Source organism: Salvelinus sp. IW2-2015, linkage group LG9 (assembly GCF_002910315.2).
Source record: "Salvelinus sp. IW2-2015 linkage group LG9, ASM291031v2, whole genome shotgun sequence".
Taxonomy (NCBI): domain Eukaryota; kingdom Metazoa; phylum Chordata; class Actinopteri; order Salmoniformes; family Salmonidae; genus Salvelinus; species Salvelinus sp. IW2-2015.
Window position 1 is genome coordinate 7,050,984 of NC_036849.1, and position 25,002 is coordinate 7,075,985.

Below are 25,002 nucleotides of genomic sequence, written 5' to 3' on the forward strand. Positions count from 1 at the left end.
CAAGTGAAGCAAAGGGCCTCCTTGGAGTACCCAGTTAATTGGATAACATGTTTTGTGCTAGCTAATACCCTTAGAAAGCAAACATGGTGTTTACATAACGTGATCACTGGATGAGAGACGCATTCTGAAGACAATTGGAGTGAAAAACAACTGTTAATCCTGTGTTCTGTATTATTTGTAAGACAGGATTGTCGCTATGAACGTTGCTAGTGAATGACCAGTGTCCCTTTTCGTAGCATGTTGCATTATCAGAGACATACAGCCCCATTTGACTATTGTCTTCTAGTAGTATGATTGCTCTGTTCCCTGTCTGTTCTGTGCAGCACCAGGAGAGAGGTGCACAGAACCCCTCCCATAGTCACCATGTCCTCTGACAGCGACAAAGAGGTGGAGGGGATAGAGGAGGAGGATGAGGATGAGGAAGAGATGATCTCTCCTTACATGGTGTCAGGCTGCAGTGCAGAGGAAGAGACAGGTTGGTATCTCAGAAATACATTTGTACACAAACAATACACTGAGTATACAAAACATTATTGCATTTGTTTTAATTTAGCCTTTATTTAACTTGGCAAATCAATTAAGAACAAGTTCTGACAAACTGACCAGGTGAATCCAGGTGAAAACTATGATCCATTATTGATGTTACTTGTTAAATCCACTTCAATCAATATAGATGGAGGGGAGGAGACCGGTTAATGAAGGATTTTTAAAGCCTTGACACAATTGAGACATGGATTGTGCATGTGTGCCATTCAGAGAGAGAGAGGGTGAATGAGACAAAAGATTTAAGTACCTTTGAACGGGGTATGGTAGTAGGTGCCAGGCGCACCGGTTTGTGTCAAGATCTGCAACGCTGCTGGGTTTTTCACACTCAACAGTTGCCCGTGTGTATCAAGAATGGTCCACCACCCAAAGGACATCCAGCCAACTTGACACAACTGTGGGAAGCATTGGTGTCAACATGAGCCAGCGTCTATGCCCCGACGAATTGAGGCTGTTCTGAGAGCAAAAGGCGGTGTGGTGCAACTCAATATATACTGAGTGGTATACAGAGTTTATATCTACAGTATTAAGAATGTGTTTTTTCATGGCAATGTTGATGGCAGTACACATCCTGAAATATCGGTTGGTTTTGTGTTTGCTTTCCAGACACCTCAGACGATAAGCACAACTCACTTAACTCTCACGGCAGAGAACTGAAAAGGGTTAGTATTTCTTGTAACTGTCAGTGAATATTTTCCCAGTAACACAGTCAGTGAATATTCCCCTTATAAACTGTTAACTGAACCCTTGTCTGTCTGTCTGTCCCTATAGGAGAGCTCTTTTGGCAGGCGTTCCTCCCAGGCCAATCATCACTGTGAGGAAAGGGGTCCCCGTCCACGGCGCCGCTGGTCCAGAGGCATGGTCAGCATGGAGCTGATGGTCAAGTCCATGTTGGACCTCAGACAGCTGGATTCCTTCGCCATGCCCCCCTCCTCCCCCAACAAGACCAAGACCCAGCCTGATGCTTTCAGAGACCCATTCAGGGAGGATGAACTGGGCAGCACCATCAGCCTGCAACCCCTTACTGCATGGGTGAGTGGATCACAGAGAGAGGGAAATATCCAACCACTCGTGGAAGGACAGTGGAAGTAAAGTGGACTTCAAAAAGGCTTCTTTGTCTTCGTCCCAAATAGTACCCTAATCCCTGCACTACTTTTGACCAGGGCCCATAGGAACACTTATAGGTAGAATAAAGTATACTTTTTTGTTCAAACCATCAGAACTCATACTAAAATGTCTCTGTTTGCTCCTTGCAGGGGGATGAGTCTGAGCAGAGGTCCCAGCAGCGACCCCACTACATCATGTTCTCTCCACAGACCCCAGAGACAGGCTCAGTGATCTACCCCGAGGGCTGTGAGGACAGGGCTAGCTTAGCTGGCAGGTAAACACTCGCCATAAGTGTATCTCATTTTCTCCTCACTGTATATGGCCAAAAAATTACTGCATAGTTTGGGCCTTTAGTTGTCACTGACCAAGTGCCTCTGACCTGAAAAAACTCCTGGGGTTGTATTCATAAAGCATCCCAAATTACACTGAACAAAAATATGAATGCAATATGTAAAGTGTTGGTGCCATGTTTGATGAACTGAAATAAAAGATCACAGAAATGTTTAATATGCAAAAACATTTTTTTTTACATCCCTGTTAGTGAGCATTTCTCCTTTGCCAAGATATTCCAACCATCTGACAGGCATGGCATATCAAGAAGCTGATTAAACAGCATGATCATTACATAGGTGCACCTTGTGCTGGTGACAATAAAAGACCACTCTAAAATGTGCCGTTTTGTCACACAACCCAATGCCACAGATGTTTTGAGGGAGCGTGCAATTGGCATGCTGATTGCAGGAATGTCCACCAGAGCTGTTGCCAGAGAATTGGATGTTAATTTCTCTATAATAAGCCGCCTCCAAAGTCGTTTTAGAGAATTTGGCAGTACGTCCAACCGGCCTCATAACCGCAGACCACGTGTAACCACGCCAGCCCAGGACCTACACTTCCTGCTTCTTCACCTGCGGGATCAGCTACCCGGACAGCAGATGAAACTGAGGAGTATTTCTGTCTGTATTAAAGCCCTTTTGTGGGGGAAAATGTATTAGGATTTGCTAGGCCTGGCTCCCCAGTGGGTGGGCCTGGCTCCCAGTCATGTGAAATCCATAGATTAGGGCCTAATTCATTTATTTCAAATGACTGATTTCCCTATATGAACTGTAACTCAGTAAAATCATTGAAATGATTGAATGTTGTGTTTATATTTTTGCGCAGTATAGTTCTAATCTAGGGTCAGTTTTGCCTTTTAGATTATAAAAGACCAGGGAGACCTTATCCTAGATTAGCAAACCTAATCTGAGATACTTTATGAATACCAGCGCCCTACATATCAGATACCGTAGTCCATATATACAGTTTACATACCACCTAGTTCCAACCCATATATCCACTATCTGTGTTTCCTCTATAGTGAGTACCTAGTGAAAGAGCTACTGCCCGGGCCTGAGACCAGCAGGAGTGTGAAGGGGTACCAGAACCACAACCAGTGGAGCCAGGGCCACCGTGACAAACACAGCCCAGACAGCGCCTGCTCTGTGGACTATTCCAGCAGCAGATGGTCCAGCCCAGACAGCCAGCAGCAGCCTCCTGGAGAGGGTGAGACACACACAGAGGCATAGGATCTTAATTTGACCAAAAATATTACTGCAGCAACAGTTTTTGATGTTTAGTCCATAATGTTGATTGATCGGTGGTTAGGCTATTAGCTGGCTGAAAGTAGACTACATGAAAAGTGCAATACTGTTAATATAACCGTGTGTTAATGTGGGTTTTCAGGGAATTTATGTAAATCACAAAGCTCATCTGCATTTCCTGGATAATTACAACAAACTATTTTTTTTCACCAATCACGATTCAAACAGATGTTTTTTTTTAACAACTCTGGATATCTGTGTGTTTTCTGTGTCGTATGACTACAGTTCTAACAGGAAAAATAAAGTTATTCAAATCTATTTTCTCTGTGTCAGACTCTGAGCCCACAGAGCCTCTCAGTGTGGATGGGAACTCCTCTGAATTGGACATGGAGGAACTGGAGGAGGAAGAGGAGGGGGGCGTAGGGAGGGGAGAGGCCAAGGGGGCAACAGTAGTACCTAAGACCCCTGACCAGGAGGCCTTCCTCAAACAGCACTTTGGCAACCTGGCTGAGCTTAAAAACCCAGGTAAGAACAGCATATATGTCTCTCCTTGACTGGTATAAGAAATGTGGTGGAAACTCCCACTAGCCCATGCCTCCACCAATTCAGTGCTTTTAGATTTGTGGGAGGTAGTGAACGAGTGCACACTTCAGGAGAAAATAGATATTATTGGGATGCACCCAGAAAGATTCATGAAAGCTTCCCTTTCAACTGGCACATGGAATATTCAATTCAAACTTTATTGTCCACACAACTGAATTGTGCAGCCAGGAGTACATTAGACACAATAGTATACACATATAGAGACACACACAAGTTAATAGTAAAAGTATTTCAGATGTATTCATTGTATTTCTCCTCTTTGATTGTCAGTGAGCCCGACCAGAGTTGTCACCCCTGACAGTGTCAGCATCTCCTCCAAGTTCCTGTCCCAATGTTCTACTGGAAGGTATGGCATACCTACACTACATGGTCCAAAAGTATGTGGACACCTGCTCATCGAACTTCTCATAATGAAATCATGGGCATTAATATGGAGTTGGTCCCCCCTTTCCTGGTATAACACCCTCCACGATTCTGGGAAGGCTTTCCACTAGATGTTGGAACGTTGCTGTGGGGATTTGCTTCCATTCAGCCACGAGCATTAGTGAGGTCGGGCACTGATGTTGGGGGATTAGACCTGGCTCGCAGTCCGCGTTGCAATTCATCCCAAAGGTGTTCGATACGGTTGAGGTCAGGGCTCTGTGCACGCCAGTCAAGTTCTTCCACACCGATCAACAAACCATTTCTGTATGGACCTCGCTTTGTGCACGGGGGTATTGTCATGCTGAAACAGGAAAGGGCCTTCCCCAAACTGTTGCACAGAATCGTCTAGAATGTCATTGTATGCTGTAGTGTTAAGATTTCTCTTCACTGGAACAAAGGAGCCTAACCCGAACCATGAAAAACAGCCCAAGAATGTTATTCCTCCTCCACCAAATGTTGCAGTTGGTACTATGCATTGGGGCAGGTAGCGTTCTCCTGGCATCCGCCAAACCCAGATTCGTACGTCGCACTGCCAGATGGTGAAGCGTAATTCCTCACTCCGGAGAACGCGTTTCCAATGCTCCAGAGTCCAATGGCGGCGAGCGTTACACCACTCCAGCCGACGCTTGGTATTGTGCATGGTGATCTTAGGCTTGGTGCGGCTGCTCGGCCATGGAAACCCATTTCATGAACCTCCCGACTAACAGTTCTTATGCTGCCAGAGGCAGTTTGGAACTGGGTAGTGAGTGTTGCAACTGAGGACAGATGATTTGTACGCGCTTCAGCACTCGGCGGTCCCGTTCTTGAGCTTGTGTGGCCTACCATTTCGCGGCTGTGCCGTTGTTGCTCCTAGACGTTTCCACTTCACAAAAACAGCACTTACAGTTGACCGGGGCAGCTCTAGCAGGGCAGAAATTTGACAAACTGACTTGTTGGAAAGGTGGCATCCTATGACGGTGCCACGTTGAATGTCACTGAGCTCTTCAGTATGGGCCATTCTACTGCCAATGTTTGTAAATGGAGATTGCATGGCTGTGTGCTCGTTTTTACTTTTGGCCATTTAGTGTATCAGTTAGTTGACCAAAGAACATTCTGTTAACCCACACTCATCTATCACAAAAGTGAGCTATCCTTTTAGATGACTGAATATGTTGACAAACAGTCCTAACTGAATGGCTCACAGTTTTTCCTTTCTAGCAGGACTGCCTTTCCATTCCCATCGAAGAGCGGTGTTGAGGGGAAGGTAGCCAGCGGTGTGGTGAGGCCCCTGGTCTCTGAGGTGAGGCCCCTCATGGAGCACAACCAGAGCCAAGGCCACAGCCAGGGCCAGAGCCAAGGCCACAGCCAGGGCCAGAGCCAAGGCCACAGCCAGGGCCAGAGCCAAGGCCACAGCCAGGGCCAGGGCCAGAGCCAAGGCCAGAGCCAAAGCCACAGCCAGGGCCAGAGCAACAGCCAGGCCCAGAGCCAAGGCCACAGCCAGGCCCAGAGCCAAGGCCACAGCCAGGGCCAGAGCCAAGGCCACAGCCAGGGCCAGAGCCAAGGCCACAGCCAGGACCAGAGCCAACGCCACAGCCAGGCAGGACAGAGCCAAGGCACATAACCAGGACCAGAGCCACAACCAGGGCCAGAGCACAGCCAAGGCCACACCAGGACCAGAGCCAGCAGAGCCACAGCCAGGGCCAGAGCCACAGCCAGGGCCAGAGCCACAGCCAGGGCCAGAGCCACAGCCAGGGCCAGAGCCACAGCCAGGACCAGAGCCACAACCAGGACCAGAGCCACAACCAGGGCCAGAGCCAACTCCACAGCCAGGGCCAGAGCCACAACCAGGGCCAGAGCCAACTCCACAGCCAGGGCCAGAGCCACAACCAGGGCCAGAGCCACAACCCGGGCCAGAGCCACAGCCAGAGAAAGGGCTCAGAAGAATCTCAGAAGGGCACTACCGGGAGACTAGAAGTAGTGGACACTACCACTACGGAGAAGGGTCTGAATCTCCGGGCCTCTCCTCTGAGGAAGAAGCTTTTTAACCCTGCAGTGGACTCCCGTAGGATAGTCAGTCCTGTGGCCAAGGCTGCAGCATCACACCTCACATCTACAGGCATGAGGAAGTCCCAGTCAGTCCAGAACCTGCACACTGAGGGTGAGACACTACGGATGTGATTGTGATCATGTCTAGCTAGTGTATTGATGTTATGATCATGTATTACAGGAACACTTTATGATGATGTTTTGCAGGAAAATGTTATGATTTAAAAAGGTCCTCATTTTATATTCTACGCATGGTGTAAAAGGTCAAGCTCTTCCTTGAATGTCTAATAAGAGACAGAAATGTTGTTAACACTGCCCTGGCCTGCATAGGCTAATCATTTACCTTCCTTCTCTGTCTGTCCCTCTCTTGTTACTCGTAGAAATGCCTCTGAGCCTGTCTCGGCCTTCCAAGGAGGTAGCCCCTCAGCCCCATCACTCCCAGTCTCATCAATCCCAGGCCAACGAGCGTCCAGTGACCCTCCCCACAACCCCCCGCCGCACCCTGCCCAGTGTGCCCCCCCTCTGCAGCCCCACCTCCCCACAACCCCGGGACATCACCAGTAGCAGTCATGGCACTGCCCCCACGCCCAGGAGCGTCAAATCCCGCTGCTCCTACATGAGCCCCACCACCAGCTCCATGGCCAAGATGTCCCGCTCCATGTCCATGGGAGACAGCTTAAACGTGGCCGAGGAAGAGTCTGGGTCAACAGAGTCACGCAGGGGGTCCAGCTCTGACACGTCCAACGCTCCCACCAAGAGTCGGAGCTGCTCCTCCCAGAGCTCCCAGAGTCTTAGTACTAAACCGTCTAACCCCGTGGCCGTGGTCTCTTCCACCTTATCCTCCTCCTCCCCTCTGGCGTTGGGTTTAGCCATGCCCCATGCTGCAGTTATCCCCACCCTCATCACTAGCTCTCCAAGCAACTCCAACCCAACCACCAAGAGTCTGCAGGCTAAGCTGATGTGCAGCACCCGGCCCCAGCTCAACCTGGACATCTCCAAGCCCCTCCCAGACAAGCCCTCCCTGGCGGTCTTCACTCCCAACAGTACCTTCAAGACCGCCGCCTCCTCCAAGACTGTCAAAGAGGACAACGACCTCTCTTCCAGATCTCCAGTCAGCTTGTTACCTCACCAGGGCCAGACTCATCCAGTACTCACCAACAAAGTCCAGCTAGTCACTGCACTGTCCCTCTCCCCAGCTCGGAGTCCTGAGGCGGAGCAGCGTTTTCTTACCACGGAGCTGCGTCCTGAGGCCCCCGTGGTAGACAACAGACTAGAACAGCCAAAGATGGAGGAGAGCCAGGGCCTGACCCAGGAGAAGAGTCCCGCGATGGAGGTGTCTCTACAGGGCAGTCCCGTATACCTGCTGTCATCTGGAGGTTCCGGCCAGGACCGCACAGGTTTGCTCCAGCGATCTCCCTCCTTCATCCTGTCATCTCTGCGTCTGGGCCTGCCCCTGGCCAACACCAAGCACTTCTTTACTACTGGTGCCGTGTGGCCTACCGTCTCAGTCTCCACCCCCATATACTCTTCACCTTCACCCTGTCCTCCGTCACTTAACCATTTTCTCCTGACGGGTGAGGCATGCTCTCGCTCTCTTTCATGTCCCTCTTTCTTTTTCTCTCCATCTCTGTCACTTCCCCGTTTCCATGAAAAGCATTCCCTCTGTGGTCCTCCTGTTTGTCCTTTCCTTCCTTGTGTAGTAGCTAGAACACAGCCTTGTATTGACATACTAGCTATGGGTTGTCCAATGAAATAACCTAGCTATTTTCCGTCTTGCTGTTCTGTTTTTGACTTGACTAGTTTCTTGTGGTCTAGACTGACACATATGATGAGACTTGCAGTAGGATGGTTTAAGCGGCGTCAGCCTGACCATGTATAACTCGCTTTTCATTAGACGGTTCTCTCAGTATGGAGTCGTGCAGGGTGGTGGCCAGCGAGCTACAGAACACCTTTAGGAAGGCCTCCCAGCTCTACAGAATGGTGAGTCACTCACTCCCCCAATAAGTATCCCGTTCACTAAAAATATATATTTTTTTACATTGGCTACTATTTTATTGGCCACTATCTGTCTGTTTTATGTTAAGTTTACATAATTTTTTTTAAACATTTCCATACACTTCGTTTTTGTGGTAATGTTGGTCATGTCTGTGTCTTGCAGGTGAACAGTGTGCCTGTAGACTCCAGGCAGGAGCACCATGAGATGGCCCAGGTCCTGTCTGAGGCCTTTGAGGTGGTGAGGGCCGAGCTGAGCTCCCTGCCCCAGAGCTCACCCCCATCCCCCTCTGGAGGACCTGCAGCAGGAGGCTCCCTGTGTACAGTGGGCTGCCGGCCCGTAGGACCAGTAGAACCAGGGGCGGGGAGATTAGCCTCGGGGGAGGAGAGGACTCTGGCTCTGCTGGAGCAGTACTCTGAGCTCCTCCTTCAAGCTGTGGAGAAGAGGCTGGACAACAAGCAGCTCTCCTAAATACTCCTCTTCTTTCACACCCTTCCTTGAAGACTGAACCAACCCCCTTGCAAATGTAGGATCTTAAGCCATTGTGCAAGGATATCTGCAGACTACAGTACTTCTTTTTATTTAATTTTTTTCTCGACACGTTTTTAAAATGAACAGATTAAAATATTCCTGAAGGATGCCTGTACATATTTTTTAGAAGTGTTTTTTTTTTTTTAAAGCACTTATCTCTCTTTCTCTCTGCTGCACCCTCTGGTTGGGTGGTCCCCTCTCTCCCTGTCAGATCTCTGTAGGCCTAGGATGGGTTTGGAGGGTTGGACTCAGCACAATGGCCCACTGTAGTAGGCTAACATGTAACACTCATAACCAATAGCACTGATACTGTAAGGAGACTCCTCAGGATGATCAATGCCTCAGCATTCCTTCCCAGTGTGGCTGAGCTGCACTAGACTGTCATTCATCACCCTTCCCCCCTCTACTATATTGTGTGCTTCTACAGTACCTACCAGACACCTGCACTCTCATGACCACTGGTTTTATTTACCCCTGTTGCCAAATATTGTGCCCTGCTACTTTGTTTTAATGAAGTTGTTGTTATGGAAATGCCGGATGCCATAGAGTTGCTGCGTTGGAGCCAGTGGCGTAGCGTAGTTTTGCGGGCCCCTCTTGCAAGGTGTCCCCACAGAAAGAAAAATGTGCAGATTTATAGCTTATATCATGCTATTTGACACATATTGCCATGAGGCTGAGAGAAAATGTTGATGTTTTAGAGCTCAGGGATTCTTAAAAGATGGGACAATCTCAACTTTTTTTCCACAAATATTTGTCTTAATATTAACAAAAGTTGAAATCTATATTTTGATAGACCAAAGTACCAGCAATCACACCATGTAAAGGAAAAAGCAACTTCCAAACTTCTTTTTGTTTTGTTTTATAGTACTCCCGAGTGGCGCAGCGGTCTAAGGCACTGCATCTCAGTGCTAGAGGTGTCACTACAGACCCTGGTTTGATTCCAGGCTGTATCACAACTGGCAGTCCCATAGGGCGGCGCACAATTGGCCCAGCGTCGTTAGGGTTTGGCCAGGGTAGGCCGTCATTGTAAATAAGAATTTGTTCTTAACTGACTTGCCTAGTTAAATAAAGGTTAAATAAATAAATTAAATACAAATATTTAGCACTACTAAATGCTCCAGGACAACTTTCTTTAGCATTGTGACATGTTTTTCTAGATTTAGAACATAAAACATTTAGAAAGCAAACATGATCTTTTAGGTCTAGCAAATCAAATGCTTCAATTGTTTAAGCATATGTTACAGAGCAGTGATGAAAATATTTGTTCTGAATATTTACACAAAAAACGATCATAAGGGGGTGGACCATCAGTGATGTAATTGACAACCGATGCTCAAAACAACAAAAGTTGGAGACAAACATTTGTAAAATATGGGAAATGATTCATTTGAAAATCTCCAATAAAATCTCCATAATTGCCTGTTTTTAGAATTTTAAATTGGGTTCCTTTGCTCCAGACAAGGGCATTTCCAGGCATCAGCCGACAATCATATATTCCCAAAACAAGTAGATTTTAAGCTCAAATAATGCAACAAAATCATTTTTTTTTAACTATCAAATAAAAGTTTCCCTGCCGGACAAGGATTGTCCCAACTTTCAAGAATCCCTGATCAAATGTCCTGTTATTCTACACATTTTGCCATGAGGCTGAGAATTTTTTTGCAGTTTTAAAGCTAATTTCCTGTCATTCAAATAAAATAATTCATGGCTTATGACGTGTTCATATGCTATATGGGGGGCTGGCGGCCACCTGCCTTGCAGGGGCGTGTGCTATGCCAGTGGTTGGAGCTTGATGCTGGCTGTCGTTTTGGGTAGCAGAAGCTGCACTTTTTGGACAATCAGAGGGTGTTGCTGTTCAATGCCATTCCTGACCCCAGTGCTCTAAAACAATACAAACAATTGTTATCACTACAATGTGAAATGTCTGTGTTGGTGTACCTGTCCCTACCAGGGCTTTTACCCACCGACACCAGGCCATAGCAACCTCCACACTACTAGAGGAACACAGGACCCTTTCAAGTCTTAAAAGCCAGATTAATCAGACATAATCATGTTTTAGTGGGTGATTTGATACATTGTGTTTTGAGAGGCCCTGTCTGTGTGTGATGTGTGGTTGTATTTATTATGTTGTAAAAGGTCCACGTTACAAAGGGAGTTGTCAGCCCCTTGTGAGTTGTAGTTTGTTTTGTACCAGAGCTAGGTCACCAGTGGAGGACCAACATTGCAAAAACAGAAGACTTGAAAATATACAGTATCAACTGAGAGTCTCCTCGTTCATTAACTATGCTGGATGGTTTTATAAAACATGTGAATTGTATTCCCAGTACATTTTTTGTATTCCAAATTGATGTTCAAGGTGTGCAAATAATAATACAAATTGTCTCAAGGAAATGGGTGCCTTAATTCAAAACCAGCGTTTTTCATAGTTTAAAATGTGTTGGGTTATACCAAAATAATATTGAATTGTAATCAAAAGGTGACTACTGAAATTGAGCTACTGCTGTGGGAAACGAATGACACTGAGGAGAAGCATTTTCTGATGACTCTGAATACAGATATCACATCTCGGAACCCAAACCGGCTGCGCACGTGCGCCATCGTGCATAAATGTATTTTGTCCCCCCACACCAAACACGATCACGACACGCAGGTTAAAATATCAAAACAAACTGAACCAATTACATTAATTTGGGGACAGGTCGAAAAGCATTAAACATGTATGGCAATTTAGCTAGCTAGCTTGCACATGCTAGATAATTTGTCCTATTTAGCTAGCTTGCTGTTGCTAGCTAATTTGTCCTGGGATATAAACATTGAGTTGTCATTTTACCTGAAATGCACAAGGTCCTCTACTCCGACAATTAATCCACACATAAAACGGTCAACCGAATCGTTTCTAGTCATCTCTCCTCCTTCCAGGCTTTTTCATCTTTGAATTGATATGGTGATTGGCATCTAAACTTTCCTAGTATTACCACGACAACCAGCAAAACAGTTCGTCTTTCAATCACCCATGTGGGTATAACCAATGAGGAGATGGCACGTGGGTACCTGCTTCTATAAACCAATGAGGAGATGAGAGAGGCAGGACTTGCAGCGCGATCTGCGTCAGAAATAGGAATGACTTCTATTTTAGCCCTTGGCAACGCGGCACGCGCGAGCAGTGTGGGTGCAATAATTGAATAACATGGATTTCAAAATTTATTTTGCAACGCTCGCGCACGCGATGTGTCCGGGCTGGTCAGCATGTTAGGGCTGGGTTACCAGAGAACAAATCTAGCTCACAGCTCTTGCATCAGATACAAACCGGGCAGAAAACATTTTTTTCCCACACCTCTTAAGAATTCCTCAACATTTATTGGCTCTTGTCTGGCTGTGGTGTTTTCATCCTGGTCCCTGGCACTTTTCCACCCCAATAACAATGCACTTTCATTCCTATCAAAATGGTCATAGGTCAGATTAATGTATTTGTAATAGTTTAGGCTACTAAAATAAACCTGGGTCTCTGTGTAATGGTGTAACTGTTGTGTCAAAGGCTCACAGAATAATAATTGTGTTCTGATGCTGCTATGATTGTGGCTGCAGACTAGCACAACACTGCCCTCTGCTGTTGAACCTCCATCACTGCCCAGTTGCTACTAAAACAGAAAGCCCTATCCTACAATTTCTCTGGTCAGGATTATTCTGTGCTGTGTTTTACATACTTTTCAATACACTAGTGCCCTCAAACAATATTTGAATCACCTGTGCATACAATACTGTTTAATTTCCTGAGTTATTGATAAACTTGTTATAAACTTACACTCATTGGTAGAAACAGTCTTATCAGGCACCCAAAGGTTCTTACAGCCTCTCAAAATGCCATACCTAGAACTCTATATTTTCTCTAGTTTTGATTAAAACATTGTTTGTACATGACTAGATGAATGTGCATAGACAGACCACAAAGATTTAAAAGTGCAGTCAAACCCTGAAATGACATGAGTCATGGTATAGAATAAGAATGAAGTATATTCAACTGTTTATTAGTTATTCAGTATTTCCCCATCTGACTGACAATATTCAGAACTGTGACCTTAACTAGACTGGAGGTTTCATTAAGACCGTAGGATTGTGTTTGATGGGACAGTAGTACAGGTGCACCTATCTGCTGCCAGTATGCATCAGTATTTATGCATGAAGGGTGGTGAGGTGTGGAGGTTGACCGGCTCGTTCCAGTAGGATTGCATGGTTCAACGTACCCTAGGCTTGTTTCACTGTACGAGTCGATCCCACTCTTTTTCACAAGCTGGTATAATCTGTAGCTGACCCTCGTTCTTAATAACCCCACCTTCTCTATGATGATTACTTGTCTTAAACTACAGATTATGGACCAGAATGTTCCTCTTTTAGGAATGATCACTTCTCAGACATTTTATGAGCTTTTGTTTTCTGTTTTGCACCAACCTCAGTTTAGTGTTCTTAGTGTTTTTACTGTATTCCCTCCCTGTACTTCTCTTTCTGCTGGAGAATAAAAACATATTTATTACACTCAACTTGTTTTTTCAGACTAAGCGCTTTATTTACATAGGATACATCCTAAATGGCACCCTATTCCCTATATACTGAACTACTTTTAACTAGAGCCCTATGGGCCCAGGTCAAAAGTAGTGCACTATAAAAAGGGAATAGGTTGCCATTTGAGGCACTACCATAAAGACATTTGCTGGTATATCAGATTAATTTAAATGTCAAAGCGGCCCCACAGCTCCAGCCAGCGACTCCACCAGCTGGAAGTAGCTGTATTTGATGTCATACTCCATATCATACCAGAAATTCACTGAGGAAGAAAACAAAAATATGTTTAAAGATACATACATGATCCTTGTAAACAGAGCCTCAATAGTAAGGCCGTGAATTGTCAGGAACCTTACTGTACGATATCACGATACTTCGGTGCCGATACGATGTGTATTGTGATTATATGTACAGTGCATTTGGAAAGTATTCACACCCCTTTGACTTTCCATATTTTATTACGTTACAGCCTTATTCTAAAATCGATTAAATTGTTAGTTTTTTCTCATCTACACACAATACCCCATAATGACAAAGCAAAAACAGGTTTAGTAGAATTTTTGGCCAATGTATAAAAATAATAAATGAAATAATATATTTACATAAGTATTCAGACCCTTTACTCAGTACTTTGTTGAAGCACCATTGGCAGCGATTACAGCCTCATGTCTTCTTGGGTAGAACGTTACAAGCTTGGCACACCTGTATTTGGGGAGTTTCTCCCATTCTTCTCTGCTGATCATCTCAAGCTCTGTCAGGTTGGATGGGGAGCGTTGCTGCACAGCTATTTTCAAGTCTCTCCAGAGATTGGGTTCAAGTCCGGGCCACTCAAGAGACTTGTCCCGAAGCCACTCCTGCATTGTCTTGGCTGTGTGCTTAGGGTCGTTGTCCTGTCGGAAGGAGAACCTTCGCCTCAGTCTGAGGTCCTGAGCGCTCTGGAGCAGGTTTTCAACAAGGATCTCTCTGTACTTTGCTCCGTTCATCTTTCCCTCGATCCGACTAGTCTCTCAGTCCCTGCCGCTGAAAAACATACCCACAGCATGATGCTGCCACCACCATGCTTCACCGTAGAGATGGTGCCAGGTTTCCTCCAGATGTGACACCTGTCATTCAGGCCAAAGAGTTCAATCTTGGTTCCATCAGACCAGAGAATCTTGTTTCTCATGGTCAGAGTCCTTTAGGTAGCTTTTGGCAAACTCCAAGTGGGCTGTCATGTGCCTTTTACTGAGGATCGTTTTCTGTCTGGCCACTCTACCATAAAAGCCTGATTGGTGGAGTGCTGCAGAGATGGTTGTCCTTCTGGAAGGTTCTCCAAACTCCATCGGGTTCTTGGTCACCTCCCTGGCCAAGGCCCTTCTCCCCGATTGCTCAGTTTGTCCGGCGGCCAGCTCTAGGAAGATTCTTGGTGGTTCCAAACTTGTTCCATTTAAGAATAATGGAGGCCACTGTGTTCTTGAAGACCTTCAATGCTACAGAATTGTTTTGGTAACCTTCCCCGGATCTGTGCCCTATGGACAATTCCTTCGACCTCATGGCTTGGTTTTTGCTCTGACATGCACTGTCAACTGTGGGACCTAATATAGACAAGTGTGTACCTTTCCAAATCATGTCCAATCAATTGAATTTACCACAGGTGGACTCCAATCAAGTAGTGTAGAAACATCAAGGATTATCAATGGAAACAGGATGCACCTTAATTTCGAGTCTCATAGCAAAGGGTCTGAATACTTAAGTAAATAATGTATTTGTTTTTTTATAAATGTGCAACATTTTCTGTTTTCGCTTTGTCATTATGGGGTATTTTGATTGATGAGAAACAAAAAGGTGGAATCCATTTTAGAATAAGGCTGTAATGTAACAAAATGTGGGAAAAAAGGGAAGGGGTCTGAATACTTTCCGAACGCACTATAAATATATATATATTTTTTTTTTTTTACAAATGATACTTGGGAGTCACAGTATCGATATATAAAATCGACAAGGACTAATTGTAGTACTACCAGTCAGTTCAGAACTAGTTGAAGTAACAGTACAGTACTAATTAAAGTAACAGGACAAGGACTAATTGTAGTACTACCAGTCAGTTCAGAACTAGTTGAAGTAACAGTACAGTACTAATTCAAGTTACAGTACTAGTTAAAGTAATAGTATAGTACGCGTTGTAGTATCAGTACAGTACTAGTTGTAGTACCTGCAATGCAACCGTGAGACTGGCGAACATGGTGGAACCAGAGAGAGGGCAGGTAGAGCATCTCCCCGGCCTTGACAGTAACATGGAGTGGGCATGCCAGGCGGTAGTCAGGGTAAAGCTCCAGGTCTGGCTTTAACGGGTCCAATGGTATCCAAGGAACCTGGGAAGAGAAAGGGAATTGCTGTTTCACTGCGCAGATCATCAGATCTCACAACGCCTGGAAAGGTTTTTGACATCATGATTGTAGAATGCCAGTGGATTACTATCCAAAATAATCTAATAGGCTCACTTCACTCAAACCCACCTTGTCTGAATCTGCCACATCAACCACGTCGAAGTCCCCGTCCTCTCTCTGTCTGTACACTGCAGGCTGGTAGTGCTCTGAGAAAAAAAAACATACACGGCCACAAAGTGGGCTTTTCATACAAATAACAGGATGCACAACATGACATGGACACAATTTAGTGTCTAATATTGTACAATGAGATATATACAGTTGAAGTAGGAAGTTTACATACACCTTAGCCAAATACATTTAAACTCCGTTTTACACAATTCCTGACATTTAATCCAAGTAAAAATTCCCTGTTTTAGGTCAGGTAGGAACACCACCTTATTCTAATAATGTGAAATGTCTGAATAATAGTAGAGAGAATAATTTATTTCAGCTTTTATTTCTTTCATCACATTCCCAGTGGGTCAGAAGTTTACATACACTCAATTAGTATTTGGTAGCATTGCCTTTAAATTGTTTAACATGGGTAAAACGTTTCAGGTAGCCTTCCACAAGCTTCGCACAATAAGTTGGGTGAATTTTGGCCCATTCCTCCTGACAGAGCTGGTGTAACTGAGTCGGGTTTGTAGGCCTCCTTGCTCGCACACGCCTTTTCAGTTCTGCCCACAATCTTTCTTTGGGATTGAGGTCAGGGCTTTGTGATGGCCACTCCAATACCTTGACTTTGTTGTCCTTAAGTCATTTTTCCACAACTTTGGAAGTATGCCTGGGGTCATTGTCCATTTGGAAGACCCATTTGCATTCCAGCTTTAACTTCCTGACTGATGTCTTGAGATTTTGCTTCAATATATCCACATAATTTTCCTGCCTCATGATGCCATCTATTTTGTGAAGTGCACCAGTCCCTCCTGCAGAAAAGCACCCCCACAACATGATGCTGCCACCCCATGCTTCACAGTTAGGATGGTGTTCTTCGGCTTGCAAGCCTCCCCCTTTTTCCTCCAAACATAATGATGGTCATTATGGCCAAAAAGTTATATTTTTATTTCATCAGACCAGAGGACATTTCTCCAAAAAGTACGATCTTTGTCCCCATGTGCAGTTGCAAACCCTAGTCTGGCTTTTTTATGGTAGTTTTGGAGCAGTGGCTTCGAGGGGGAGGCTCGTCGAGGCCTGGTGACAGACGGAGTAAACATCACGAAGCGATGGCTCCATCTGCTTGGACGTGCCAGGTCTCAACGGGCTCTCCGGCCACTGTGGATATAGATACTTTTGTACCCGTTTCCTCCAGCATCTTCACAAGGTCCTTTGCTGTTGTTCTGGGATTGATTTGCACTTTTCGCACCGAAGTACGTTCATCTCTAGGAGACAGAACGCGTCTCCTTCCTGAGCGATATGACGACTGCGTGGTCCCATGGTGTATATACTTGCGTACTATTGTTTGTACAGATGAACGTGGTACCTTCAGGCGTTTGGAAATTGCTCCCAAGGATGAACCAGACTTGTGAAAGTCTACAATTTTTTTTCTGGGGTCTTGGCTGATTTCTTTTGATTTTCCCATGATGTCAAGCAAAGAGGCACTGAGTTTGAAGGTAGGCCTTAAAATACATCCACAGATACACCTCCAATTGACTCAGATGATTAGTCAATTAGCCTATCAGAAGTTTCTAAAGCCATGACATCATTTTCTGGAATTTTCCAAGCTGTTTAAATGTACAGTCAACTTAGTGTATGTAAACTTCTGACCCACTGGAATTGTGACACAGTTAATTATAAGTGAAATTGTCTGTCTGTAAACAATTGTTGGGAAAATTACTTGTCATGCACAAAGTAGATGTCCTAACTAACATGCCAAAACTATAGTTTGTTAACAAGAAATTTGGGGAGTAGTTGAAAAACGAGTTTTAATGACTCCAACCTAAGTGTATGTAAACTTCCGACTTCAACTGTACATACAAATATATATTGTGGCGTACAGCAGGTCAGCCACCAAGGTGAGGCTCGTCGATGCCTGGTGACAGACGGAGTATACATCACGGAGCGATGGCTCCATCTGCTGGATGTGCCAGGTCTCAACGGGCTCTCCGGCCAGGACTAATTAGGGATGATTGGGGATTGGTGCGTAATCAAGGGCTGATTGCTCACCAGCTGTACAAGTCCCATAAAGCTGCCAGAAGGGCAGCACACAGGGAAGAGACTGGGTGAGGAAAGGACTCCTGTATAGTTGGTGACGGTAACAGGAAGGAGTTCAGTTTGGATCCCAACATGATACAGCAAGACCCGGAGCCCAGAAGACGGTATCCCAGAGAGGGTCTCTTGGGGGAGACCTGTTCTTTTCGACTATTATTTTAATAAACACCTTTGAAACTGAGCTAATCCTACTCTGTCCTTGTCTGATCTGTGTAAACGTTTTGACCCAACCCCCTGGTCTGCCACAGTATATATCGTCGAGACTGAATGTCTTACCATAAGGTATAAAGGGCCTGTCAGACGGCGGGAGAAGGATGAAGTGTTTCTCTCCAGTGATGACACAGTACAGGTTCTCATAGTGGTCCTTGTGCACTGGGAAACAAATACACTGATTTCAAGTTCTGAAAATCCGGAAAGTAGTTAGGCCTAGATTCAATCAGATCAGCATTGACCGGCAATAGCAGACACCCGCATAGCGGCTGTTTTGGCAGTGTCGGAGGTGGAACTGCGTTGGAGCCGTCAAATTGGTGAGCCGCTGCTCTTGCATCACTGTCACAAAGCCACACCGTCCCACTCACTTTAGAAGTTCAGCACAAGAAAGTGTAGGCTGTAGAGACATAATTACTCTCAAATAGAAAAATGATGAAACTAAATAATGAGGGTTTCTATCATCATAATGGAGGTGTAGATCACATCTCACATTCCAGTGTTCCAACTTAAAAACAAGGCTACATGGGATTTCTGTTAATGTGACTTCTGTGCAGCCAATGGCAATGTTCGCTTTATGTATAATGCCTAGAGGCACTTGTGGATTTCACAGTTCTAACGCAGTTCCTCCTCTTACACTGCCAAAACAACCGCTATGCAGATGTTGGCTAAAGCGGATCGGATTGAATCGAGCCCTTCGTTCTGTAACTTTACATTCATTTTATGCATCAAAGACATGCAAATAGCCATCGACGTGTTGTTATCTCAATGTAGGTGTCACTAGAACACTACTTACTCGACGTGACTGCACTGGCTTCTCCTAACCAGAAATTCACTGCATCTGGTAACTTCCCTACGGAGAAGAAAGAAGAAAGAAAACACTGAAGCCTGGAATTACAATGAATGTCGGAGACGGCAAGGAGACCTGAAGAAGAGCTCTGCCTGTCTGTCAGACGGACTTTCTCCCAGACCCTGACTAACAATCAATTCCCCTTTCTCCACTCAAGCCACACCAGAGACTGCCTTTCCAAACTGCCTCTACTTCTATTGATATTTTGTGTTTGTTTCTTTTTTTGTAAGTTATAGGGACCACAATGGAAATAAGTCTCTGACTTTGTGATTATCCCTGTCACGTTTTTTTTACAAATGTATGCACTGTACGTTTTATTAACTGGCAAATCAAATCTAATTTCTAGGCATCTATTCTATAGTTCTACAGTGGTTTTTATTACTATGCCTCTCAAATTGACACCCTATTCCTTTTAGGCCTTTAGTGCACTACCTATGATCAGAGCCGTATTTCAGACACAGACAGTGGCTGCATCCAAAATGGTAGCCTTTTTCCTATGTAGAGGCAAACGTTTTAAAGTGATGAACTATATAGGGAATAGGGTGCCATGTGAGACAACACCTTATTCTAGATGATGCATATGCCTGGTATGGAACTCACCGAGGGCTTCACTCATCCAGGGTATGTGAGCCTCCACGTCCCCAGTCAGCTCGGGCAGCTCCTCGGTCAGGTTAGAGCACTGTTTCTGGACGTAGAACACTCCCCTGCTCTCCACCTTCCCCTCCACAACATCCAGCAGAGAGGAGAAGGTCATCAGCCGCTCCTCAGGCATTACAAAGCGGTCCCGGTTAACTGCGTCTGCATAGCCATTTGGGGTCACGGCCACACTGATGACCTTTGAACCCACCACTTCCCTGAAGTAAAAAAGAAGATGATATTACTCCAGTGCACACTCCAGTACATTCAGTGCGCACGCACACACGTACCGGAGATGGGAGGGATTCCATTTGGACAAGGCTGGCCAATGACTGAAAGCATTCCGGATGACGCAGGGTTTATTTGGACCAATCCATTCCCGGTAGAACTCAAGTGGGGAAAGGGGCTGTTCTAGACACGGCACTGTTTTATTGAGATATAGCTCTAAAAAGAATAAAGATCATCACCAAGCATGTAATAGGTGGGTTACAAACTTACAGTATTTCAAACTTAACTTTTTTTGTTTTAGGGGATAATGCTGTTAACTTACCACGAGCCTCCAGAGGGAAGTCTCTCAAACACTTTTTCACTGCATCTAACGTTTTATTTTCTGCCATTACATTGCCATTAAACGATTTCAGTTTTAAAATTGACATATTTTGGGGCTCCTTCTATACATCCCGATGAAGATTATCCATAGAAAAAACATGTAATATCAATATTTGTCCCCCAAAAAATGGACAGTAAAAACGTGCACATGCGTCTCCATATTTGTTTACCTTTTGTGCGCGCATGCGTCGTCTACTTCTTCTACAAGACGATTGCTACAGTTCGACTCAAATTGTCTCCCTCTTCTGGTGGAAGACTTAAAGAATAGTTTGTTAATATCGGCGTTTCCTGATCTCATGCTTGGTCCCTGGCAGTTTCTTTCATGTTTTGGTAAACAGTTTTTTCCTAACCTTTACCTCATTCTCCTAACCTGCTATGTAAACAAATCATCTGTGTCAAGAAACCAGCAGTCTCATAACACCAAAACTGACCAATGGCAGGTATCAATGGACTAACCAATGGCAGACACCAATTGGCGTTTCCTGATATCAAGGAATGCCCACATCAAGAAACGCCACAAAATGCGGTCTGCAATTACACCATATTGTACTCCTGCAGGGCATGGGCGTTTGCTACAGAGTATTCACACCTGTACTTAATTTAGCTGTCTGTCAATCAATGAACACCACCAAGGCTCCCAGTGGTGTTTAAAAGTGAATCCTGTTTGTTTCTATACGATCAATCATGGATGAAGATTCAGCATTGGATGACCCAATTGAAAATGTACCAGTAAGTACCCTACATGCAAAGTATTTTGATGCCCAAATTGCAAATGTATCAGTAAGTACCCTATATGCACAGTGGTCCTGATTGCCAGTGTCAAGGGGATTATGAAAGCAGTCAATGTAGTGTTTTGGAGGTGGGAGAAACAGTTTATTACTCAGCAAAATTAACCTCAACATTTGAAATTACTTCAACCAGGTGTTTAATTTTCAATAAGCCTATAATAAATTTTAAAAATCCATGTAATTCCACTCTCCATTGCATTTTTCTTGTGTCTGGGAATGAAGAGCCCATCCTACCTCTCCTCCTTGAGCCAACCGGAGAAGGATGTCGGGAAAGATCTGGATCTCAGCGTCCTTACGGAAGAGACCAGTGGAAATGCTGCTTCTAACGCTAACATGACACAAGACAGTGGCTTCTTCGATGCCTATAGGCAAGAGGAGTCTGCTGAGACTGACCCTAAAAAGGTGGCCATGCTGGGAGCCTCTACCTTCTGTCCCATGACACCCGTGACCCCAGTGGCTGAGAGTTCTGGAATCATCCCCATGTTACAGTGCGTAATGTTACAATCACCTGGGTTGTATTCATAATGCACATCTTAGCAAAACGTTTTGCAACGTTTTACTCCAAACTTAGCCCAATATTGTAATAAAGGAGCGTAATGTTACTTCTTAGCCCAATGACCTTACATGTTCTGTTTTTAAAGGGTGAATTGGCTATGGAAGCAAAAACAGCCACGCTCAATCCTGAAGGTGACTCGATTCTCAATTGCGGTACCATTCTTGAAACATAAATCCCTCTACTTTCATATCAGATGAGAAAATAATTTCACAAATGCAAAATATACACTGTTTTAACAGTGGCAGCTGACAGTATTTTTCAGTGACAACACATTTGTGGCATCTGTCTTCCTTTTACATGCAGATGTTTGGAGATGCAGATAGATAATTAGCACAGGTAGTCCACTCTGTCTTCAGTATGTTTTCTGTAAACAAGCGCTGTAACATGTAAATATGGCTGTGTGGTATCCCTAACCCTATAAAGGTGTCAATTGAACCTTTATTATTTCTCGCTGACATGGAAGATAAGGTCCTTATGCTTCCAAAACTGTACCTGCAAGAGGTGTGTTTTAACGTTCAAACCGAGTGTCGCAGCTCTTAACAGAACTCCCCCTACATAAGACGCTTCGTCCAATGACTCTTGTGTAATGGAACTGAGCTTTTGGAGTAGCCCTTGACTATCTAAATGGTTTCTGTTGTGAATTGTTTTGCTAATACTAGGGTTTGCACTAATGAATACGACCCTGGGAAATGAAGTAGTGTACTATACAGAGAGGGAATTTTGTTGGCTCTGGCCAAAAGTGGTGCACTAAATGGGGAATGGTGTACAATGTCAGATTGGCCCCTACATGTCTTGCTTGTATTGATCAGTGCTTGCATGTGACGCCTTTTATTGTTTATGCCCAGGAATATTGTATCCACAGTGAATCTGGCCTGCCCACTGGACCTGAAGTCCATTGTTCTACAAGCCAGAAATGCGGAGTACAACCCCAAGGTATTCAAGTATATCCAGTCTATGCTTAGTTTTATATACAGTATGGTGTAACTTTTTCCTGAATGAATTGTAGTTGGTCACGATCAGATCTATAGTTTTCCATTATCAAGATGTGGGCATTGTACTCATGTTTCAGCGTTTTGATGCAGTCATTATGCGACTACTGGAGCCTAGGACCACAGCGCTCATCTTCAGCACTGGAAAGATAGTCTGCACAGGAGCCAAGAGGTGAGACGTCAGGACAGTATGGTTGTGTTCAGTAGAAAGAAACTGTTTAGAAACGGAATTAAATTGAGATATTACCTGAACTTTCCAATAAAAACACACTTTGTTTATGTTGCTAGATGTTTTGTTAGTGTGCCCAACTGAACACCAGTATCGCACTCATTTCTAGGGACCTGTCCTTGTTTTACTACATTTAAACATTAGGTATGTACCGCTCATTGCTTGAGCAATGCCACTATGCCGTTTTTGCTTTCTATTCTGACAGTGAGGAGCAGTGTCGCTTAGCTGCCCGCAAGTATGCTCGAGTGATGCAGAAGCTGGGTTTTCCTGCCAAATTCCTAGACTTCAAGATACATAACATGGTGGGGACCTGTGATGTCTGCTTCCCCATCCGGCTGGAGGGTCTGTTGCTGGATCATCAGCAGTTCAGCAGGTACATTTACTGGCTGTGTTAGGACTTTCTAACCTTCTCCAGAAGTGTGCACTTGTTCACGCCCTCTTGTGCGTTTAAAATCAATTCATTGGTGCATGTATGGCAGATAAATTTCCACTATCATATTCCACACACCAGTAGTCCATTCCTTTTTAAATCCATGTGGGGGAGTGTAAAATTTAAGAAATTTGTTCTATAGACAATTAGCAGACATCCTTTAGTCAGTGACTCTTCCATTTTGTTGCTTGAATACTATAGTGTATTTTATCATCTGTTTTCACAGAATATTAAAATATACTCCAGACCTGAGCAACCTATTCTCCTGTAACTAACTGTGATGCCTTTTGGCCCTCTAGTTATGTGCCAGAACTGTTTCCTGGTTTGATCTATCGCATGGTGAAACCACGTATTGTGTTACTGATCTTTGTGTCTGGAAAAGTGGTTCTGACAGGTACGTATGTTGACAACTGGGGCGGGTTCAGCAGGACATTGTTGTAGAACATTCCCGATAGAAATATGCTACGTAAAACAAATGCCTCTCTGGCTTATAGCATATGGAATCATGTCGGCTCTATTCGTGGCATTTCTATCTGCAATGTTTGGCTACTGAATGTGACCCAGGGCCTATTAATTACATGTATTTTTGTACGGTTTTATGGCAGAATACACCTATTTGTCCTTCCGCCAACTACTGTACTGGGTATTGAAACAAAACATTCATTTGACTGGAGTCCTGACATATAAATAACACTGCATGGGTTTTGGCACCAAGGCTCTCAGGTTCTCATAAAACCGAAATACACGTGAGAAGGGAAATTCTTCATTACATTTTTTTTCCCTAAAAAACAGAATGGCTGGCGTGGGCTTTCTCACTCCATCCACCATGCGGGTCAGTCTGTGTGCACCAACCACTTGATCCAATTCTTCACATACTGTATATCCTTTGCTTTTACTTCTAGTGCCACCCCAGAGATGACAGCCTTGCTAGGCGCCCTGCTTCGAAGATCCACACTCGACACATTCCAATCCGATATCTTTAATGAGGCACAGAGCACACGCCTTCTGTTCCATAGATGCACAAAAAAATTTACCCACTTCATTACTCTCATCAATGCCACCTCATCCACACTTTGTAGACTTCAATCGGATCTCCATCAATGCAAAACCCTTACTCTGACCAAAGACTAACTAGGTTTGGATTTACTAGATTCCACTTTACTTCTCGTTTCCTTTTGCATTCGCCACTGTAATCCAATCCTTCTAATCTCCACTCCATATGACATCTAATTCAAACATAACATCCGCTTCTGCCACTTTCTCACCGGGTTGCTCTTCTACATTGCCTGCCACCTACTGTACTGGGCATTGATTGTTACGCTTAACAGGGAGGGACCTACCTGAATGTGTCTAATACGGTACTATCGTGACCATGCTTGATTTTCATATTTAAAAATAAATGTTGATTTAATGTTCAACTAACAAAATGTAGCCAGATGTATTCTCAATTTTCTTTCAGGAGCTAAAGAACGTCGAGAAATCTATGAAGCTTTTGAGAACATATACCCCATTCTGAAGGGATTCAGAAAGCAATGAAGTGCATTCGCTGATTTTGTATGAAGACGACGAAAGCATTTGACGCACTTAATTTTCATTTGTGTAAAATAAATACATCCTAAATTGTTTAATTTTTTGTGTTTCACTTCTGGAGTGTTAAATAAAGTGTGTAGATGGGCAACTTGTAACATGTAATGAATTAATATGGAATACAGGACCCTTCTAATAAAAGCGAA

General features: G+C 44.5%; 3 protein-coding genes across 7 annotated transcripts in view; 2 read left to right on the top strand and 1 right to left on the bottom strand.

The window, feature by feature from the left end:
• Window positions 1-13,337, top strand: part of LOC111968983 (mitogen-activated protein kinase-binding protein 1-like) — an 89,334-nt gene extending 75,997 nt beyond the window's left edge. The window contains exons 19-30 of the mRNA XM_070445118.1: window positions 324-475; window positions 1,150-1,205; window positions 1,315-1,575; window positions 1,800-1,924; window positions 3,005-3,189; window positions 3,561-3,752; window positions 4,101-4,176; window positions 5,451-5,549; window positions 6,149-6,390; window positions 6,659-7,852; window positions 8,173-8,258; window positions 8,437-13,337. Of these exons, the coding sequence (XP_070301219.1) occupies window positions 324-475; window positions 1,150-1,205; window positions 1,315-1,575; window positions 1,800-1,924; window positions 3,005-3,189; window positions 3,561-3,752; window positions 4,101-4,176; window positions 5,451-5,549; window positions 6,149-6,390; window positions 6,659-7,852; window positions 8,173-8,258; window positions 8,437-8,742 (2,974 nt within the window). The 3' untranslated portion in view covers window positions 8,743-13,337. The remainder of the gene's footprint in view (window positions 1-323; window positions 476-1,149; window positions 1,206-1,314; window positions 1,576-1,799; window positions 1,925-3,004; window positions 3,190-3,560; window positions 3,753-4,100; window positions 4,177-5,450; window positions 5,550-6,148; window positions 6,391-6,658; window positions 7,853-8,172; window positions 8,259-8,436) is intronic.
• Window position 13,338: 1 nt separating this feature from the next.
• jmjd7 (jumonji domain containing 7) lies at window positions 13,339-20,468 on the bottom strand. Of its 3 annotated transcripts, XM_023994084.2 has the most exons (8): window positions 20,219-20,467; window positions 19,959-20,112; window positions 19,633-19,886; window positions 18,979-19,035; window positions 18,252-18,347; window positions 15,855-15,931; window positions 15,551-15,710; window positions 13,339-13,621 (listed from the first exon to the last, which is right to left on the bottom strand). In XM_023994084.2, exons 1-8 carry the CDS (start codon window positions 20,322-20,324, stop codon window positions 13,533-13,535), a joined length of 993 nt encoding a protein of 330 aa, XP_023849852.1. In that variant the 5' UTR covers window positions 20,325-20,467; the 3' UTR covers window positions 13,339-13,532. The 3 variants fall into 3 exon arrangements, with proteins under 3 accessions (XP_023849852.1, XP_023849853.1, XP_023849854.1); XM_023994085.2 differs by lacking the exon at window positions 18,979-19,035 and having other exon boundaries at window positions 20,219-20,468; XM_023994086.2 differs by lacking the exons at window positions 18,252-18,347; window positions 18,979-19,035 and having other exon boundaries at window positions 20,219-20,468.
• Window positions 20,469-20,828: 360 nt separating this feature from the next.
• tbpl2 (TATA box binding protein like 2) lies at window positions 20,829-24,911 on the top strand. 3 transcript variants are annotated; one of them, XM_023994087.2, is made up of 7 exons: window positions 20,829-21,006; window positions 21,288-21,553; window positions 22,467-22,554; window positions 22,691-22,782; window positions 23,045-23,212; window positions 23,569-23,663; window positions 24,706-24,911. In XM_023994087.2, the coding sequence occupies exons 1-7, from the start codon at window positions 20,962-20,964 to the stop codon at window positions 24,783-24,785; spliced, it is 834 nt and encodes a 277-aa protein (XP_023849855.1). In that variant the 5' UTR covers window positions 20,829-20,961; the 3' UTR covers window positions 24,786-24,911. The 3 variants fall into 3 exon arrangements, with proteins under 3 accessions (XP_023849855.1, XP_023849859.1, XP_023849856.1); XM_023994091.2 differs by lacking the exon at window positions 24,706-24,911 and adding an exon at window positions 24,172-24,679 and having other exon boundaries at window positions 20,831-21,006; XM_023994088.2 differs by having other exon boundaries at window positions 20,835-21,006; window positions 24,729-24,911.
• Window positions 24,912-25,002: the final 91 nt, after the last annotated feature.

Excerpts from the sequence above, each read along its gene's own strand:
- jmjd7 (XM_023994084.2), bottom strand. The coding sequence starts at position 20,324 with ATGTCAATTTTAAAACTGAAATCGTTTAATGGCAATGTAATGGCAGAA. Across the intron at positions 15,711-15,854 it reads ATGTGGCAGATTCAGACAAG|GTTCCTTGGATACCATTGGA; the intron begins GTGGGTTTGAGT and ends TTCTCTTCCCAG. Across the intron at positions 13,622-15,550 it reads GTCTCACGGTTGCATTGCAG|TGAATTTCTGGTATGATATG; the intron begins GTACTACAACTA and ends TTTCTTCCTCAG.
- tbpl2 (XM_023994087.2), top strand. The coding sequence starts at position 20,962 with ATGGATGAAGATTCAGCATTGGATGACCCAATTGAAAATGTACCA. Across the intron at positions 22,783-23,044 it reads GTCTGCACAGGAGCCAAGAG|TGAGGAGCAGTGTCGCTTAG; the intron begins GTGAGACGTCAG and ends CTATTCTGACAG. Across the intron at positions 23,664-24,705 it reads TGGAAAAGTGGTTCTGACAG|ATGTATTCTCAATTTTCTTT; the intron begins GTACGTATGTTG and ends AAATGTAGCCAG.